Consider the following 18,534-nt stretch of genomic DNA (forward strand, 5'->3'; position numbering starts at 1 on the left):
ATCTGTGGGGCGGCTGTGGCTCTGGAGGTAGAGCTGGCGTCTAATGGTTGTAAAGTTTGGCAGTTTTACGGTTTGACCCCGGCTGGCAATGTGTCAAGGTGTCCTTGAGCAAGGCACTGTACCCCTAATTGCTCCAGGGTCGCTGTCTATGGCGGACCCCTTGCCTAAAGCATAAAATACCTAATTCCAACAATTAACTGACAAGTTCATTGCATGGCAATAAAACAATTATTATATTATTATTCATCAAGGATGAGATGATAAAACAATCTAATTTGTAATGGGGGTTTAAGGCTTGATTCAAGATATTCTAGTGCTCTGTGCTTTCAGGTGTAGGTTGATTTACACCGCCTACAGCTCATTATATGCCTCTGAATGAATGTGCTGTAATCCGCTTTGGAATTAGCATATTTTGATGACATCACAGCAACAAAATACAAAAGTGGATTCTAGCACAATTGAGTCACTTTTCTACAATCAAAACAGATATATCATTCAGATAAGCATACTATTGTGATGGGAATTGAGTGAACTATCCCTTTAAATGACACCATGTCACCACTTTCTTGTTCTCCAACCTTTCCATTGTTCTATTCTTGAGTATCGTGAGCTTAGAATGATAAGGTTCTATCTCCGTTCAGAGATATTGAGCGTCAAAGTTTTTACATTCCATTATGTTTTGTGAGATGGAACCTTTGTATTTTATGAATTACTAACTAAAACATTTCAATATTTAAAAAAATAATACCACACAGGCATTAATAAACACCCAATGGATCAGATTATGTAAAAAACTCAATTTTGACAAAAATGGAGATAGAACCTTATAATTCTAACGTCACGGTATCTTATTTTCACGTTTCTCACACAGATCCTCTTACAGCAGCAAAAATGCCTCCGCCAGGTGTGTGTCTAAATATCATGGATAAGCGTCACAAGAAAAATGGTCTTGGAAGCCTGGCCAACTCGGTGAGGTTTCGCAACCAAGACTACGAACAGCTGAAGAAGTTCTGTGTGGTCAGGGGGGTGAGGTTCATCGACGATGAATTCCCCCCAGACCATAACTCCATTGGCACCGGGACACTGGATGACGATACAATGAGTCGTGTGAAGTGGCTGAGACCGAGGGTAAGTTTAAGGCCTGCTCTCTTTTACAATATTTATTTATTTTTTTTTTTTTTTTTAGATTTTATCCCTTTTTCACCCAATTTGGTAGCCAATTCAACCCAACGTAGCATCCAATTATCCCCTGCCTATTGCATAGGATCCGCCGCACGACCCCGTGGCCGGCAGTCCCAGAGGAGGCCGCCAGGCAGACTAGGCTGACTGGCTCCTCGAGCCCAGTACCGTTATTCCGGCGCCCAGGGGGCGGTGTTGCGCGACGGATCCTAGTCCAGAAATACTCCTATACCCCCCTCGGAAGCGGCCGGCCAATATGCCGCTTCCCGTGTGCCTCGGCCATATCTGGATCTGGTGAGCCGGGATACGATCCCCGGCCCCGGTGGGCAGCTTGCACTAGTGGCCAGTGCTTAGACCGCTACACCACCGCGGGGCCTTTTACAATATTCTACAGGATTTTAATTATTATTGGTTATTATTGGTTTTCCTGCGCCGAAAATTATTGATAATTCATATCAACATGAATTACACATGAATTACACACACACAAACAAACACACACACACACACACACACACACACACACACACACATACACACACACACACACACACACACACCAAAAACTATGAGAATTTAATTTTGTTATCATTTATTTAACCAAAAATGAACAAAGATGCCAATTCCTACTGAAGAAGAAGTTAGGACACCCTATGCCCTAATAGCTGGTACTGCCCCCTTTGGCTGAAATAACCTCAATTAGACGTTTCCTATAACTGTCTACCAGTCTCTGACATCGACTGGGAGAAGGTTTTTCCCACTCCTCCATGCAGAATTCTTTCAGCTGTGTGATGTTTGAGGGGTGTCTTGCATGCACAGCCCTTTTCAAAATCACTCCACAGCATCTCAATAGGATTAAGATCCAGGCTTTGACTTGGCCATTCCAGAATTCTCTTATTTCTTTCTTTTGAGCCATTCCTTGGTGGATTTACTGGAATGTTTGGGATCATTGCCGTGTTGTCTGGCAAACCTGCCGTGATGTTCTTTTTACAGCAAGGGTTTCCTCCTTGCACACCACCCATGGAAATCAAACTTGTGCATGCGATCTCTTTCTGATGGTAGATGCATGCACTTGTAGGTCCTGTGATGACATTTTAGGACCGCAAGAGCATCTTGCGGTCTGCTCTTGGTCTGAACTTGACCTGGCCATGTTGGCAGTTGTTTTAAACAGCAACAGCTCTGGTGGACATTCCTGCAGTCAGCATGCCAATTGCAAAACGCTCCCTCAAAACTTGCGACATCTGTGGCATTGTGCTGTGTGATAAAACTGCAAATTTTAGAGTGGCCTTTTATTGTGACCAGCCTAAGGCACATCTGTGCAATAATCATGCTGTCTAATCAGCATCTGGATATGCCACACCTGTCAGGTGGATGGATTATCTCGGCAAAGGAGAAGTGCTCACTAACACAGATTTTAGACAAATAGGATAAGTGTACATAGAAAAAGTCTTAGATCTTTGATTTCAACTCCTGAAAAATTGGAGCGAAAAACAAAAATGTTCCATTTATATGTTTGTTCAGTGTATGTGTATATATACAGGTATATATATATATATATATATATATATATATATATATATATATATATATATATATACAGTATATAGGGCTGACGGCTATTCATTCCCTGCCTTTCAGGACATGTCTGATAATCCCGCTTTCATTGTTGATGGAGTCTCAAGGTTCGACTTTGGTCAAGGAATCCTTGGTAGGTGGTTTTAATTTTTTATTTAAAAGCAACATCAACTCACCACCCTTATTCATTACACATAGTGTGTTGCACACTACTTACATTTGTCATGCATGCAATTGTTAGGAAACTGCTGGTTCCTTGCTTCCATCGGGGCACTGACTTTTCAAAAGCACATCCTGGAGCAAGTCGTTCCCATGAAGCAATCATTTGTTGAGGAGTACACTGGACTCTTCCATTTCAAGGTAAAAGACATCCCAACATATTATCCTTAACATCATTCACAGAAATACACAAAACAGTTGTCATGATATCGTGACGTTAGAATTATAAGGTTCTATCTCCATTTGTGTCAAAATTGAGTTTTGTACATAATCTGATCCATTAGGTGTTTATTAACGCCTGTGTGGTGTTATTTTTAAAATGTTGCCATTTTTGAGTTAGTAATTCATAAAATACAAAGGTTCCATCTCACAAAACATAATGGAATGTAAAAACTTTGACGCTCAATATCTCTGAACTACCCTAAACGGAGATAGAACCGTATAATTCTAAGCTCACGATATTTATGTTGAATAAAAAGCATTAAACCATGTTCAGATGTGCTGTTAGTGCTTTGAAAAAATTCAACAGTGACTACTCTACCTTTATTCCAAGGATGTACGTTCTTGAAAGCCCAGAGGCAATAGTTGTCTAAGAACCACTGTCACTGTCTTTCAGTTCTGGAGGTTCGGAAAGTGGGTGGATGTTGTGATTGACGACAAGCTACCAACAGTTGATGGCAGGCTCATTTTTGTTCATTCGAAAACCCCCAATGAGTTCTGGCCTGCCCTGCTGGAGAAAGCCTATGCCAAGTATGTGCCATGTGTATTGGTTGTCAAACAGTTGCAATGCCCCCTTAACTGCGCATTCCTGTAAGGTTCCACGAGTGAATAGTGCAGCTCGCAGTTCTTCTATACTGGAACATTACTGTGGAGCAGCCTTCCACTTAATATAAAACAAGCAGAAACTAGGAGGGCTTTTAGAAGACAGGTTAGAGCTTACCTCTGGAGTAAGGTGAACAGAGAGGAAAGCCTACTTAAAGCCTACTTATTTTTACTCTTATTTCTTTTACTCTTTTATTCTCTTATTCTTTTATTCTTTTCTTTTTTTTTTTATTCCTAGAAGTTCCTAATCCTTTTGTTTGGGGGGAGGGAGGGGTTGTTATTTAAAGATTGTTTGATGTTATTGTTGTAGTCTTGTATGTTAATATCAAAGGACCATGTTGGAAATAAGTGTTCACACTTTCACATGTCATCGCTTGGATTACTGTTATTACTCCAACAATGAATAAACTCAATCAATCAATCAATCAATCAACTGCAGGTTCTAACCCTATCCTCCTCTGTCAGGGTGTGTGGCTCCTACGGTGACATGAACGCCGGGACCTGTGCTGAGGCGTTGATGGATTTCACTGGAGGGGTCCACATGAGTTTCCAGCTTAAAGAAGCACCGCCAAATTTGTGGGATCTCATGATCAGAGCTGCCGCATCCAAATCTCTGATGGGGTGTGGCACCCCTCAAGGGGTGAGTACCTACGGGCATGTCCCAGACCTCTATGTAGAGGCTTTCAAAGACATACAGCCACTAAGGGCCCAATCCTTACTGGAAATAAGCATGCAGCATACAGTAACTCAAATGTTTGTGTGAAAATCTGGCATTGAATATTTGTGAAAACATTTGTGAAAAAAAGACTCTATAGCCCAATGCACACAGCTGCGATTTTGTCGCACCGCCGAATTCGATTCCATTGTTTTGAATGAGACAATGCACACGGCGTGCGATGCGATATTGTCGCACGACAACATTCGATTCTCCATTTACACCCACACACTTCGGTGGTGTGAATTGAGAATCGAATGTTGTCGTGCGACAAAATCGCACGCCGTGTGCATTGGCCTTATGTCTGCTATCTCAGGATAGGATCTGACCAAAATGTTAACACAAAAGAGATGATGTGTGAGTGGTACTATAGTGTGACCTGTTTTGTGACTTAAGCTCTTTGGTCCTTTAACTCTGCAGGAAACATCTGAGAACACAGTATGTTCTAACGGACTAGTGAGAGGCCATGCTTACGCTGTAACAGGAGTGACAAAGGTACTGTATGAGATTAATGATGTTTATCCCCCCCCCCCCGACACACACACACACACACACACACACACACAACCCCTCTCCATCCCCCACCCCTGATTCTACCTGGAGTAGAGTGGGAGGGATCATGGAAGGTATAATTTCAGAATCAGAATCAGAATCAGAATCAGAAGACTTTATTGCCATGACATGGGGAATTTTGTTTGGGACAGTGGAGCACGGTTTACAGCAGGACAGGTGCAAGACAGGACAAGACAGTGCAAACCAACATCATCAGTGCAAAATTAACACATTTCTGCCATGACTCAAATGAAACCCTGTCCCTGCTCTGGATAATCTGGTGATGATAATAGCTGGTGTCATTATGGTCAACTCCGCAGGTCATGAGCAATAACCAACCAGTAAATCTGGTCCGCCTGTGGAACCCCTGGGGCACGGGAGAGTGGAAGGGAGACTGGAGTGATACGTAAGAGTGCTCACAATTTCTATTCATTTGAAGTAATTTGAAACAGAAGTAACCTTTTACAGTTTGAATAACTGCAGTTGCAGTTGAAATCATAATTATGATCCAGCCAGCAAACTATTTTGGGACAGAAAGTGAAGAACATGACACATGTCACACTCTTCAACATGCCTTGTTTGTTTAGCACCTTAACCTTATGTGGCGGCATCCCAAGTAATAGAATAGTATTCTTAGGAGTTTGTGTATCTCTTCTCTGGATCAAAACCTTGCCAAGTTTCTATAGCTAATCCGAGATCCGAGAATTTTTATCCAAGAGAACATGTTTAGTCACGACGTGACAGCTCCTCAAGTGTGACAAAAGCTTGATAATCACACCTGACCTTAACTTGCAGTGCTGCGTATGGTTCTAGTCTACAGAGGATGTGTTCCAACGTGCCTTCTTGCACTTTGTGTAGAGAACATGTACCAAGTATGTTATACACTAGATAGCATTTTGGAACACACCCATAAAGTTGTGAACAACTAGTTGCATATTGCTCTTTCTGTCCCTCTTGCTGTACAATTCAATTCAATTCAATTCAATTCAACTTTATTGGCCATGTGCAGTGCACTAGGAACATGATTTGGTATTCTACCATACTAAACAAGCTACAGTACATACAACAACAAGACGACAACACGACAATACTCAAGACAAAATATACAGTGCCAATATGAGTGAATATTATGAATAAATATACTGTACAACTAAGTGCAAGAACATGTAAAGTGCAAGGTGCAATGATCAGCAGTTATTGAGAAGGGCTATGGCTTTGGGGAAGAAACTGAAGAACATGCATTTTACTCGCTTCTGTATACACTACAATAATACTACTCCTAAGATTAATAGAAACTGATAAGACTACGTTTTTTGAATCTGGGAAACTGGAGAGGACCAAACGAACACATATTCAAATCTGAAAGCGCACAGATAATTTAGTTTTCGCCACGTAGATTATTTTGTACTACTACTTATTTTCCAAGGAGTCGTACTCCATTCAGTCCACTCACTGAATTATTGTAATAATGATATTATAATAATTATTATTATTTTATTTCATAAGGTCTTCCAAGTGGGAAACTGTGAGTGCTGTGGATAAGCAAACCTGTGTTTCCGTGCGTGACGATGGAGAATTCTGGTAAATGCTTGCACAACATTATTAACAGGCTTGCCAGATGCACGTGTATCTTGTTGCAACTGACACATTTCAAATAATGATGCCGTATACAGAGACCCTGCAGATGCACTATTGATGATACAGTGCTGCTAGGAGGGATGGGGAGGTTTTTAACACTAGAACAGCCATGAGGGTTCAGGTTTGACCCCTGTGAGTAAAGAAAAATGTTATATCTTTGCACTCAATCAAATTTCAGGACCCTCCTTTCATGACTTTTCCTAGATATGTGCGTTCTACCACCCAGTATCCTTACATTTTCTAAATAACATCAGGATAAGCTAGTATAAAGCTATTTTGCCGTTTTTCTGTGTCCGAAGCAGGCAAATTTACAAGCGGCCAGCTAGTGGTCGTTGTGTGTAAATAGCAGCGTTCCATTGTAAAGAGTAGGTCTTTTAGTAGGTAAAAACAGCTGTTCTAGTGTTAAACAGGGTTTATAGTGCTATACAGTACCTGATAATGGTCCATGAGGAGGCCACAGAGCAGAGATAGGTGAACTGAATCCAAATCATCACATTTCATGTATATGTCTTCATGTCGTAGTGCATGAAAATTATGAAAAATTATGATTAATCTGCCCATTGAAAAGTGTATGAAAAAGAATGATTCATCTGCGCATTGAAAAGTGTATGAAAAATAATGATTAATCTGCCCCATTGAAAAGTGTATGAAAAATAATGATTAATCTGCCAGTATTGCATATAATGTATATGATTTCAATACTGTAAAATTCACAATATTATGGTCTTCTTAGGATGACTATGAGCGACTTCAGTCAGTTCTACTCAGATGTGGATATCTGCTGTCTGTGTCCCGACTTCCTGGATGGCAACTCCTCCTGTCATTGGAAGTCCTCCTTCCATGATGGCAGATGGGTGGCAGGGACCACTGCTGGTGGATGCCAGAATTTTGGTATTATAATTTACATTTTTTGTTTGCTGTCCTTGCTGGTACTGGAGGTGGGGGTGGCAGAGGTCGTTAGCGCATTGGCAGCACCTGGGCTTTGGGTGACTGTGTACTTAAAGTCTCTTGGGCGCCCAGTTGCGGTGTGCTCTTCACCCGGAGACACCTTTGGTTTTTGGTTGACATTTGGCTTTTGTTATTGCACCACACAACATTAAAATGTTACATTTTTGGCATTTAGCAGACGCCTTATTCCAAAAGCAACTTACAATCGATACATTTGAATACTAAGCAAGTGAATCATCAAGGCAAGGCAAGGCAAGTTTATTTGTATAGCACATTTCATACAACAGGGGCAATTCAAAGTGCTTTACATGCATTATTTAAAAATACAGCAAGAGGAGCATAGGAAAATAAAAATTACAATGAATAAAAGCAAATATAAGAAGTAAATAGATAAAACATTTAAAAAGACAATAGTTAATGGAAAAAAGACATTGATAGAAGTGTTTGTGTTTAATCATAACTGGTGCAAAACATGAAGGTTTTTAAGCTTAGATTTAAATATTTTAAGGGTTTGGGCCTGTTTGATTTCTTCAGGGAGTTTGTTCCAGGAGCATGCAGCAGCGTGACTGAAAGCTGCTGCACCGTGTTTTGTTTTTACTCTTGGAATTATTAGCTGATTTGTCTCAGCTGACCGTAGGGACCTTGCGGGAATATAGGGTGGGAGGAGATCTGATATGTATTTTGGTCCAAGACCATTTTGTGATTTGTATGTAATTAGGAGGATTTTGAATTCAATTCTCTGAGAGACTGGTAGCCAGTGCAGGGATCTCAGGATTGGTGTAATGTGTTCAAATTTCTTTGTTTTTGTTAGGACCCTAGCAGCGGCGTTTTGGATGAGCTGCAATTTACGAACAGCTCCTTTAGATAGGCCTGTTAGTAGACCATTACAATAATCAAGTCTACTCGAAACAAATGCATGGATGAGTTTTTCAAGGTCTTGCTTGGACATGAAACCTCTCATTCTTGTTATGTTTTTCAGGTGATAGTAGGCTGATTTAGTTATCGAGTTTATGTGGCTGTTGAAGTTTAGATCGGATTCTAGAATTACACCAAGATTTCTGACCTGTTTTTTAGTGTGAAGAGAGAGAGAATCAAGTTTTGCACTGACTTTCGATCTTTTGTCAGGTGCACCGAATACAATTATCTCTGTTTTGTCCTTGTTTAGTTGGAGGAAGTTTTGTGTCATCCAGGCGTTTATTTGCTCAATGCAATTACAGAGATTGTCAATGGGACTATAGTCGTTCGGTGAGAGGGCTATGTAGATTTGAGTGTCATCCGCATAGTTGTGGTAGGCAATTTTGTTCTTTTTTATGATGTGTCCCAATGGAAGCATGTAGAGATTGAATAGAAGGGGGCCAAGGATTGACCCTTGGGGAACCCCACATGTCATTTTAATTTGGTCAGATACAAAGTTGCCAATGGAGACATAGTAGCTTCTGTCCTGTAGGTAGGATCTAAACCAGTATAGGGCAGTGCCCGAAAGTCCTACCCAGGTTTTTAGTCTATCTATTAGAATGTCATGGTCTACAGTGTCAAAGGCAGCACTAAGATCTAGTAGTATCAAAACTGAGATCAGTCCACCAGTCGTAGCAGGAAGAGTAATCCAGCTCAGGCCCGGGGCCATTGATAGAAGGAAAAACCTTCTTCTATCACCTTCTTCTAAACCTAGTTTTTTTTAATTTATATATATATAATAATAGTTGAAACATGAACTATAGTTCAAACAAGGACTATCATATGTATGACATATATTGTAGACATTCTTGAAATGAATATCTATGGGGTAAGAAAATAATCTTGAGATGTAGTAATTTGTACTATTTTGGCATGCCATTGTTTATGTACAAGTACCAGATATATCAGTATCAGACCTCCAACTGACCACGATTGAGATGACTTAAGTCAATCACAACTGACTTAAGCCACGACTCGACAAGAAACTTTTGTTTATGTACGTTTTATTTTCAATGGAAGAATAATTATTTGCAGGTCATGAATTCTATCATAAGGTTCTATCTCCGTTTAGGATAGTTCAGAGATATTGAGCGTCAACGTTTTTATTCCATTATGTTTTGTGAGATGGAACCTTTGTATTTTATGAATTACTAACTCAAAAATTTCAACATTTAAAAAAATAACACCACACAGGCATTAATAAACACCTAATGGATCAAATTATGTAAAAAACTCAATTTTGACAAAAATGGAGATAGAACCTTATAATTCTGACGCCACGAATTGTAATGAATCACTTACCGCCTGGGACAGATCTGCTACAGGCAACATGTCCTCACATGATGTTTCTGTGTCTTGTCTCTTAGACACGTTCTGGACGAACCCTCAGTACCGGATTGAGATCCAGGGGCTCGAGGGGGAGTGTGAGGACGAAGGAGGAGACAACAACATGCTGGTATCTCTGATGCAGAAGCCTGACAAGAGGAACAGACGCATGGTGAAGAACATCCACATCGGCTTCACCATCTTCAAGGTTAGAATTTAAACTATTATTACCTCAATTATAGGGGGTGAGGAGGTGACACTTGTATATTATTTACTACTTGGAAATAGTTTACAGGAGTATCTAAATAGGAGAACATGCACATAAAGAAAGTATGCACAATTGCACAATAGGCAAATCTCTTCCTTACCCTAAATGCACAAAAGCTTTCAACTTGAACTGTATTTGCTTGATACGCTTTGCTCACAATGAACTTGTGTTTGTTTTATTTTTTTACAGGTGCCCGAAGAGGTAAGTAACTTTCATGGATTCCATTGAATAGACACTTGAAAGAACAAATCTGAGTACACTTGAATCAAAATCAGAATCAGAATTGAAAGAACTAACTTGTATACACAAGAACTTCAAAGATCTACAGTGCATTATATGAATACACTTTATTTGATCTTAGTTCAAGAATCAGAAAGGAAAGTTTCCTGATACATTCTTCAAAACCCACCCGGTTGCGGCCCAAGTGAAGAATTACATGAATGCTCGTGAAGTGATGGAGTTCTTCAGGCTCAGTCCTGGTGAATACCTGATTGTGCCATCCACCTTTAAACCAAACGAAACTGCCTCCTTCATCTTGACCATCCTCTCCAAGGCGGAGACCCATACTCAGTGAGCACAGCTTCTTTCTCCAATCAATTAAATCATATCTGTGGTGATGTGAATGTATAAGGGATCTTTATCCCATACATTGATAAGACAGAGCTGGATAAAACATATTGTTTTATCCAGCTCTGTTTTTATTGTGACGTTAGAATTATAAGGTTCTATCTCCATTTTTGTCAAAATTGAGTTTTTTACATAATCTGATCCATTAGGTGTTTATTAATGCCTGTGTGGTGTTGTTTTTAAAATGTTGAAATTTTTTGAGTTAGTAATTAATAAAACACTACGGTTCCATCTCACAAAACATAATAAATTGTAAAAACTTTGATGCTCAATATCTCTGAACTGCCCTAAACGGAGATAGAACCGTATAATTCTAAACTCACGATATTTTAGAATTTGATAATGAATGTGTTGAATAATGTAATGTATCATGTCTTGATAATGAATGCCTTGATAATATTGAAATGTATACTGGATTTATTGCTCAGTGCCTAAGGGTATGACAAGACAATCTTTGTTTTTTTTCCCCCAAGTGAAAATTCTGGTGACCATGACCACCATGAAGTAGTCACAAAGGTAAAGGCAAAAAAAGCTTTAAGTTGGACTGAGAAGGAAATCATTATTTGACGCTTCTAGTAGTAACTTTATCATTGTATTTATTGGCTTTTCAAGGACAGGTCAATGTGGTTGAATGAAATGACTGTAAATTGATTAGCTTTATTTCCTTCAGTTTTATATATCTAATTATACAATATTTTACATTTTTCAGCCCAAACCCGCAGATGACGGAGTAACTGAGGAGGACAAGAAAAAGTTGTTCCGACAATACTCTGATTCAGCAAGTCTTCATTTTACCACTTAACTTAAGCAAACTTAGTCTTAATTTAAGTCTAAACCACAAAGCAATATAGACATTGCAGTACCAGATATAATGGACAGAGATAGATATGTAACAAACAGTATGAGAACATCACTAAGTTCAGTCTTCTATTCTATTGTTTAATCTTCTACTGTTTATTAATAACATACTTTCATTTTGTCGTCACTTAAAAGTATGAGGAGGTGGGGCCTGAGCAGCTGCAGAAGATCCTGAATGAGCAGATTCTCAAAGGTAGGCGAGATCTTCCCTTTTTCCCTCTTAATGAAATTACCTTCTTCCTTTATTTAATTTTTTATTTCTCACCATGACAACAATGTTCACTTTCATTTTCTTCCTGTATACCGTATTCTTACAGATTGCTTTTATTATTATTATTTATAATAATTATTATTTTCTTGACATTTATTTTTACTATTATTTATTATTATTTATTTATTTTTATTTTAATCTTTTTATTTATTTAGTTGTGGCCCAAGCATACCTGTAGGTGGGAGGTGGGGGCAAAAACAAAAATTTTAAACAAATGTAAACAAAGACTGCTATTACTACACTTGCCACTGACTGTTGTTTGCAATAAAAAGATTAGTAAAAAAAAAAAAGAGTGAAAAGGTAGGCTCTACCATATGATAATGCGGTAAGGGTACCGGCTCGAACACACCGGCGACCTCCATCTCAGCAGCAGGATATCCGTGACTTTTATTGCGAAGAGCTTCGGGCCAAATGTACGTGTTTTGTTTTATTCGGCTTCCGTAATGATGAAGCTCTCGTCAAGTTTATTATTAGCTCTGGTCACAAAAGGATAACGTAAAAGAAGAAAGGTTTAATGGACCCGTATGAGGCCATAAGTTCTTACGGTGGAATTGGTTACTTTATAGAATATATTACATGTGGACTTTCACAGTTGAATGATTGTAAGAGGAAAGAAATAAACAAGTAAATAACAGCAGTACGTTTCAAGCCATTTCATATACGGGGATCCGTAGATGGTGTGTCGCAGCAGCCAGCATGAGACGCGCACCTCACACGTGCTGTACGGCCGAAATGAAAAGCACACGAGCTGCTGTGGTAGAGGTTGCCGGTGTGTTCAAGCCGTAATACATGATTCACAGTTGTTATATTACTTTGATGATAGTGAAGTATTATTATTATGGAGATGTATTTCCATGTATAAAAGGAAATACAATGAAGAGGGTATGGATATACTGTATGTTGATAAGACTAACGAGACTAAGAGGGGGGGGGGGGGGGGGGGGGGGTCTGTATGATTCTAAGTCTTCTACATGTTTACTTTTTACACAGACGACACAAAGTATGGAGGTTTTAGCTTGGACTCCTGCCGAAGCATGGTTGCCCTGATGGATGTATCTTTTTCTCACACTGCCCCTTTTTTTCAGTACTGCAGTACTACGGAGCCCCCCTGGGGTCACATGGTAGAAATAATTATTTGATGTGTTAATCTGTTCCCTCGGTTTAGTAAATCCGTTCCCTCGGTTTAGTAAATCTGTTCCCTCGGTTTAGTAATTCATTAGGGTTAGGGTTAGGGTTAGAATCCTTGCGATCTTTCTGGCTCGTAGGGCCTAACCCTAACAAATTACTAAACTGAGGGAACAGATTTACTAAACCGAGGGAACAGATTTACTAAACCGAGGGAACAGAATCACACATCAAATATTTTTTTCTACCATGTGACCCCAGGGGGGCTCTGTACAATACTAATAAAAAGCTCTCTCCCATTCCCATGTGACAGCCAAAACTGTCAATGAATATGGGAGTGTTTATCGTGTCAGTGCCTGCTCTTTAGAAACGACCTTAACCATTCCTTTTCAAGACATCAATCACTGGAAAACTGAATGGATCTGAATTTGTTCGTCTGTGGAAGAAAGCTTCCATGTATAAGGTAAATTAATGAGCCTGCGGTAAACCTCAAATTTCTGTCTGGTCATGGTTGGCCACTATGGTAAAATAGTAAAAGTGCGTCCTCCCAATATGGTATCTCATTGGACAGAGGAGCACACACCTCCACACCCAGGAGCATAAGCGTAGGAATGTACAGTATGTTACAGTTTCATTAATCTCCACCCCTTATCTTCACTACATGTGGGATAGATTGTTATCACGGCAGTTTTAACTACTGCTACTGTAACTTGTAGCCTGAAGTCGTTTTTTTATTTAATGTACTGATAACCAATAATTAAGCAATGCTGTTATACTGAATATCAGCACGGCTGTGATTGGGTCGTAGGTACGAGGCCGCAGGCTGAGTAGAAGACAATCACAGCCATGCTGATATTCAGTATAACAGCACGACCTCGAGTGTGATATTGCTTTTATACAACAGTTCTACAGCGCAATTTATTAGTTAACAGTAATAAGCGACAACAGATTATGATTTGTTTGTTTATTTAATCATAAAAATAAACAAAAAATAGTTCCGCAACTGAACTTCAAATGGACTGTTGCCTAGTAACCTGAACACAAACAATGTAGTCTAATTAACGGTCATTTAATAGAACATCTGTGCGGCGGAGTGATACATAACAGTTAAAAGTCCCAGTGCTGTTATACTGTATATCAGCACTCATGGAATGCCTCGTCCAATCAAATTACTTGGTCGGAACTAACTGTTGTATAAACTAATTTATTTCCTGTTTAATGTAGAGAACATTTTGTGTTTGTGACGTATTCTTTTGCTCTTGTCTCTACCAGGAGATCTTCGCTCGTACAGATGTCTCTGGCGATGGAACTTTGCAATTGGGTGAACTGAGGAACGCAATCATGGCTTCAGGTAACTTTGACTATCACTCAGGCGGACTCAGGGGTGGGGGGCAGGGGGGCGACCGCCCCTCCTGGTGCCCCCACGGTTGAAAAACGTCTCTCTTAAGTGCCCTTTTGAGTGGCAAAAATGCCCTTTTGAGTGGTGAAAATGGAGGACGTGCCCTATTGGTGCCCCAATGGTCTATCTTGACCATGTGCCCCCACCGTTGAAAAACATTGCACTAAAGTGCCCTTTTGAGTGGCAAAATTAGAGGATGTGCCCTATTGGCTGCCCTTCCAATGGTCTAAACTTGACCATGTGCACTGATGGGGTCCCATGTTGTGCAGTAGGTGCCCTTTTTTCCTTTTCGCCCCTGCCCTTCAAACAGCCTGAGTCCGCCACTGTTGACTATACATTCAACACCTGAGAACAGCTTAGTGTGCACTTAACCACAGCATATACACAAGTTATCTGGAGCAATCAAAATTATGTAGGACTGGAAAATGATAATACAACATCGCCTGTGCCATTTTTGGTGACGGGTAAGAATTAAGAATTGCAAGGTGTTGTGCAACACCGCCAAGCATATTGAATATTTACCATCTTCTAAACCCAAAACATTGACATGGCATGGACCACACACATTGAATGTTAGAATGACGTTAGAATTATACGGTTCTAGTTTTTTACATAATCTGATCCATTAGGTGTTTATTAATGCCTGTGTGGTGTTATTAAAAAAAAATATATATAATAATAATGTTAGTAATTAATAAAATACAAAGGTTCCATCTTACAAAACATAATGGAATGTAAAAACTTTGACGCTCAATATCTCTGAACTACCCTAAACGGAGATAGAACCTTATAATTCTAAGCTCACGTTTTGTGTTTGTCTTGTAGTGTGGCATACCGCTCATAAAAACATAGCAGCTGTGGAAAGAGACTTTGGGGTCTGGGCTTTCACTATGGGGTATTGTGACACTCATGGGTGTAGAGGTCAGCTTCACTTTGGAGGGGGGGGATTTTGCTTGCAGGGTTAATACTGGTTCATACTAAGTCTCAGGGGTTTAGTCCTAGGGCCATTCATACCCAGTCTCAGGGGTTTAGTCCTAGGGTCATTCAGACTGTTTGAAGTCACTTTTAGAAGCATTTATATGCAGTTACGTTTGCACAGCTGAGGGTAAAGCACTGGTTTGTTTCATGTGAAAGGTGACTGGCTTAGCGGGTACCTTTCCTGTACTAAAAGTAAATAACGACTGCATCTTAAACCGCAAAAGTCCTTTGCTAATGAACTATCCCATGAGCCTTTGCGAAAGTGTGGGTGAAAGTTTGAGGTGTACAAACTGATCCCTCTATCCCTCTAACACAAGGAGCACTATGTTTTTGCATGACACAAAATGACAACTCTAGCAACACTTGTGCACCTGTGAATGTACAATTAAAGGGTCTTCTCATTTATCTCTGTGTAACAACATAGTCGATGCGGTAAAAAAACAATGCTAGTCAGGAAACATTCTTGTGCAGAACTTCATTGCATTTCATCGACTAGTATGGATTAGTCCAGCCACTACAAATATAAATATGAGATGAACATAGCATAAACCAAAGATAAAGATGGTAAATGGACTGCACTTATATAGCGCCTTTATCCAAAGCACTTTACAACGGCCTCTCATTCACCCATTCACACACACATTCACACACCAATGGCGGCAAGGCGCCAGCCGGCCCGCTCACTTGTCTTGCCCAAGGACACTTCGACATGTGGCAAGCCAGGGCTCGAACCGCTGATCTGCCAACCTTGTGATCATTAGACGGCGACTTTACCTCCTGCGCCACAGCTGCCCCTGAACATAACATAAACCAAAGATAAAGATAAAATGTGTGGTGGCCTGGGAAAACCCTTCACATGGTGGCATTTTGACATTTTCATTTTTTTATATTTTCATAAATTAGAAGTTCTCAGCTATTCATAACTGGTTGAATGACTGAGATAGCCCTTTATTTTAAAAAGTTATGAGCATTTTAATGTATCATGTCAAAAAAAGTGAAAGGGGAGAAATGGCTCCGGGTCGGGGGAGGAGCCTATGCAGATCGGCCGGTCTCGTTTGTCTGCTTGTGATGCGGTGTTAGTCTGCTCACCTCGTCGGTATGCGAGGGACAGATCCATTTGTGTGTCTTCTAGTTAAGATGTTATTACTTTATGCTTATTGTGAGCATCAGTAAACTGGCAATAACACAGGTGGAAGTATCGTCTCTCCTTTCGCTCATGTGTGCGTGCGTTGCTTAACTGAGAATAAGACACGTTCAACGTGACGTTGTTTTGCTAGCAAACTACCCACCACAAAAACATAAAAATAAGTACTTTCTCTTTTGTTTTCTTAAAATGTTTATTCACCATAATGTAGTATGGAGTTCAAAGTACTAGAATACCACATAATATCAAAATCGCCAAAATCGCGATTTCCATCTATTTTTGCTCTTTGCCACAAACGAACGCCAGCGACATCCGACGGGTTTTCCCAGGCCACCACACAAATACATGTGAGATAATCCCAGGTGTGTGTCTCCAACACAGGTACGAGAGTGAGCGACGACATGCTCAACCTGATGGCTTTGCGCTACGGCGACGCCAATGGAAACTTGACGCTGGACAGTTTCATCGGCCTCGTCCTGCGAATGGACTGCATGGCCAGTAAGTCCACGTCGGAATTGGGGAGGGACTGCTTTTATTTCTCAAGGCCATTTTCTTTGACGTATTTCTTTCTCTTTCTCTCTTTTTTTCTTCTTTTTTTTATACTACAAGTAACAAACTGAATGTTCTTCCCAACAGAAATATTCAAACAACTCTCAGATGGAGTGAACATGTCTCTGCAGGAGGCTGAGGTAAAAACTGACTTCACGATTCCTGACTTTGTTCCCACGGTTTTCTCACTTGATCTCTTTTTAACCTTGAGTGGAGCCACACTGTTTAGAGCACTAGACATAATATTGTTAAAGGCATCCACCATTTGATTAACACTACAACAGCCGTGTCTATTTTACCTACTAGTAGAGCCGCCTTGGGGGTCAAATAGACCCCCTTTTTAGAATGTAAATCTGCTATTTACACACAGAGATCACTAGAGGGCGCTTCTTTTTTTAGCCTGCCTCCTACACAGAAAAACTGCAAAACAGCTTTATACTATCTTATCCTGAAGTGATTTTGAAAATGTAAGGATACTGGGTGGTAGAACGCACATATCTAGGAAAAGTCATGAAAGGAGGGTCCTGAAATTTGATCGAGTGCACCGTGAGTTAATGTGAACAAGTTTGAATGAACTTGATTTAAGCGATTAACTCCTTTTTGTCATAATCTATTGGAATGTTCAGTAGATTAATCATCTAATAGGACATATATTTGTATCAACTGACAGTAGTAGGCAGTTTTATCACCACCTGTATAGTAAAGTGTTACACAATATTCCTTGATTCAAGCTAAAAATGTTCTTTACATACATTTTCACATGTATACTGCTGCCAAACTATTTCATTAAATGTTCTCATCACTTTTTGCTTTTTTCCCAGTGGATGTATATTTCAATGTATACATAAACTACCGGGCGTTATAGAAGAGGTCGGACAGAGAGAATCTGCTGGGATTGTGAGACATCGTGAGGAAACAAGTCATACATTCATGCAAACCGCACAACAGTGCTTTTCTAATTGTGTTATGTAAGCATTTTATCAGGACATTTGTCAAGAACTACAAAATAATAGTTTAGTAGTAGTAGTAATACTAGTATATTAATCAGTACCACCTTTGTATATGAACGGTGATTCTGCCAAATGTTTTGATAAGTTGTCCCTTGTTTATTGTTTTATTCTGCATGTACTACTTTTCCTTTTTTATCTTCACTCTATCAATATATGAGCTATCTCAGTGTAACCAGACCATAGTAACTAAAGTCAAGTTGTTTTATTCTAGCAATCTATCAATGTTGAATTTTACTGGTGAAATAAAATACATATATAGTTACTATTCAACTTTATTCTCCAGGTGCCTTTGTTGACAATTGCATACAGGGTTTATCTGAAATAAACATGACCTGCCAGTCACTTATAGGATACATGCACCTACACAATACAGTTAC

At 39.7% G+C, this 18,534-nt stretch overlaps 1 protein-coding gene across 1 annotated transcript; it reads left to right on the forward strand.

The window, feature by feature from the left end:
* Nucleotides 1–891: 891 nt before the first annotated feature.
* On the forward strand, nucleotides 892–18,068 carry LOC308167253 (calpain-1 catalytic subunit-like; the record flags this gene model as incomplete). The annotated part of the gene is made up of 20 exons (XM_080541642.1): nucleotides 892–1,128; nucleotides 2,818–2,887; nucleotides 2,996–3,114; nucleotides 3,590–3,723; nucleotides 4,261–4,435; nucleotides 4,931–5,005; nucleotides 5,383–5,468; nucleotides 6,569–6,643; nucleotides 7,434–7,591; nucleotides 9,970–10,136; nucleotides 10,386–10,397; nucleotides 10,558–10,766; nucleotides 11,297–11,339; nucleotides 11,817–11,874; nucleotides 12,943–13,004; nucleotides 13,472–13,540; nucleotides 14,350–14,428; nucleotides 16,980–17,096; nucleotides 17,235–17,287; nucleotides 17,969–18,068. The coding sequence occupies 20 exons, from the start codon at nucleotides 892–894 to the stop codon at nucleotides 17,993–17,995; spliced, it is 2,025 nt and encodes a 674-aa protein (XP_080397768.1). The 3' UTR covers nucleotides 17,996–18,068.
* Between the last annotated feature and the right edge of the window lie 466 nt (nucleotides 18,069–18,534).

The sequence above is a fragment of the Nansenia antarctica genome, assembly GCF_963989245.1.
Source record: "Nansenia antarctica genome assembly, chromosome: 1".
Lineage (NCBI taxonomy): Eukaryota > Metazoa > Chordata > Actinopteri > Argentiniformes > Microstomatidae > Nansenia > Nansenia antarctica.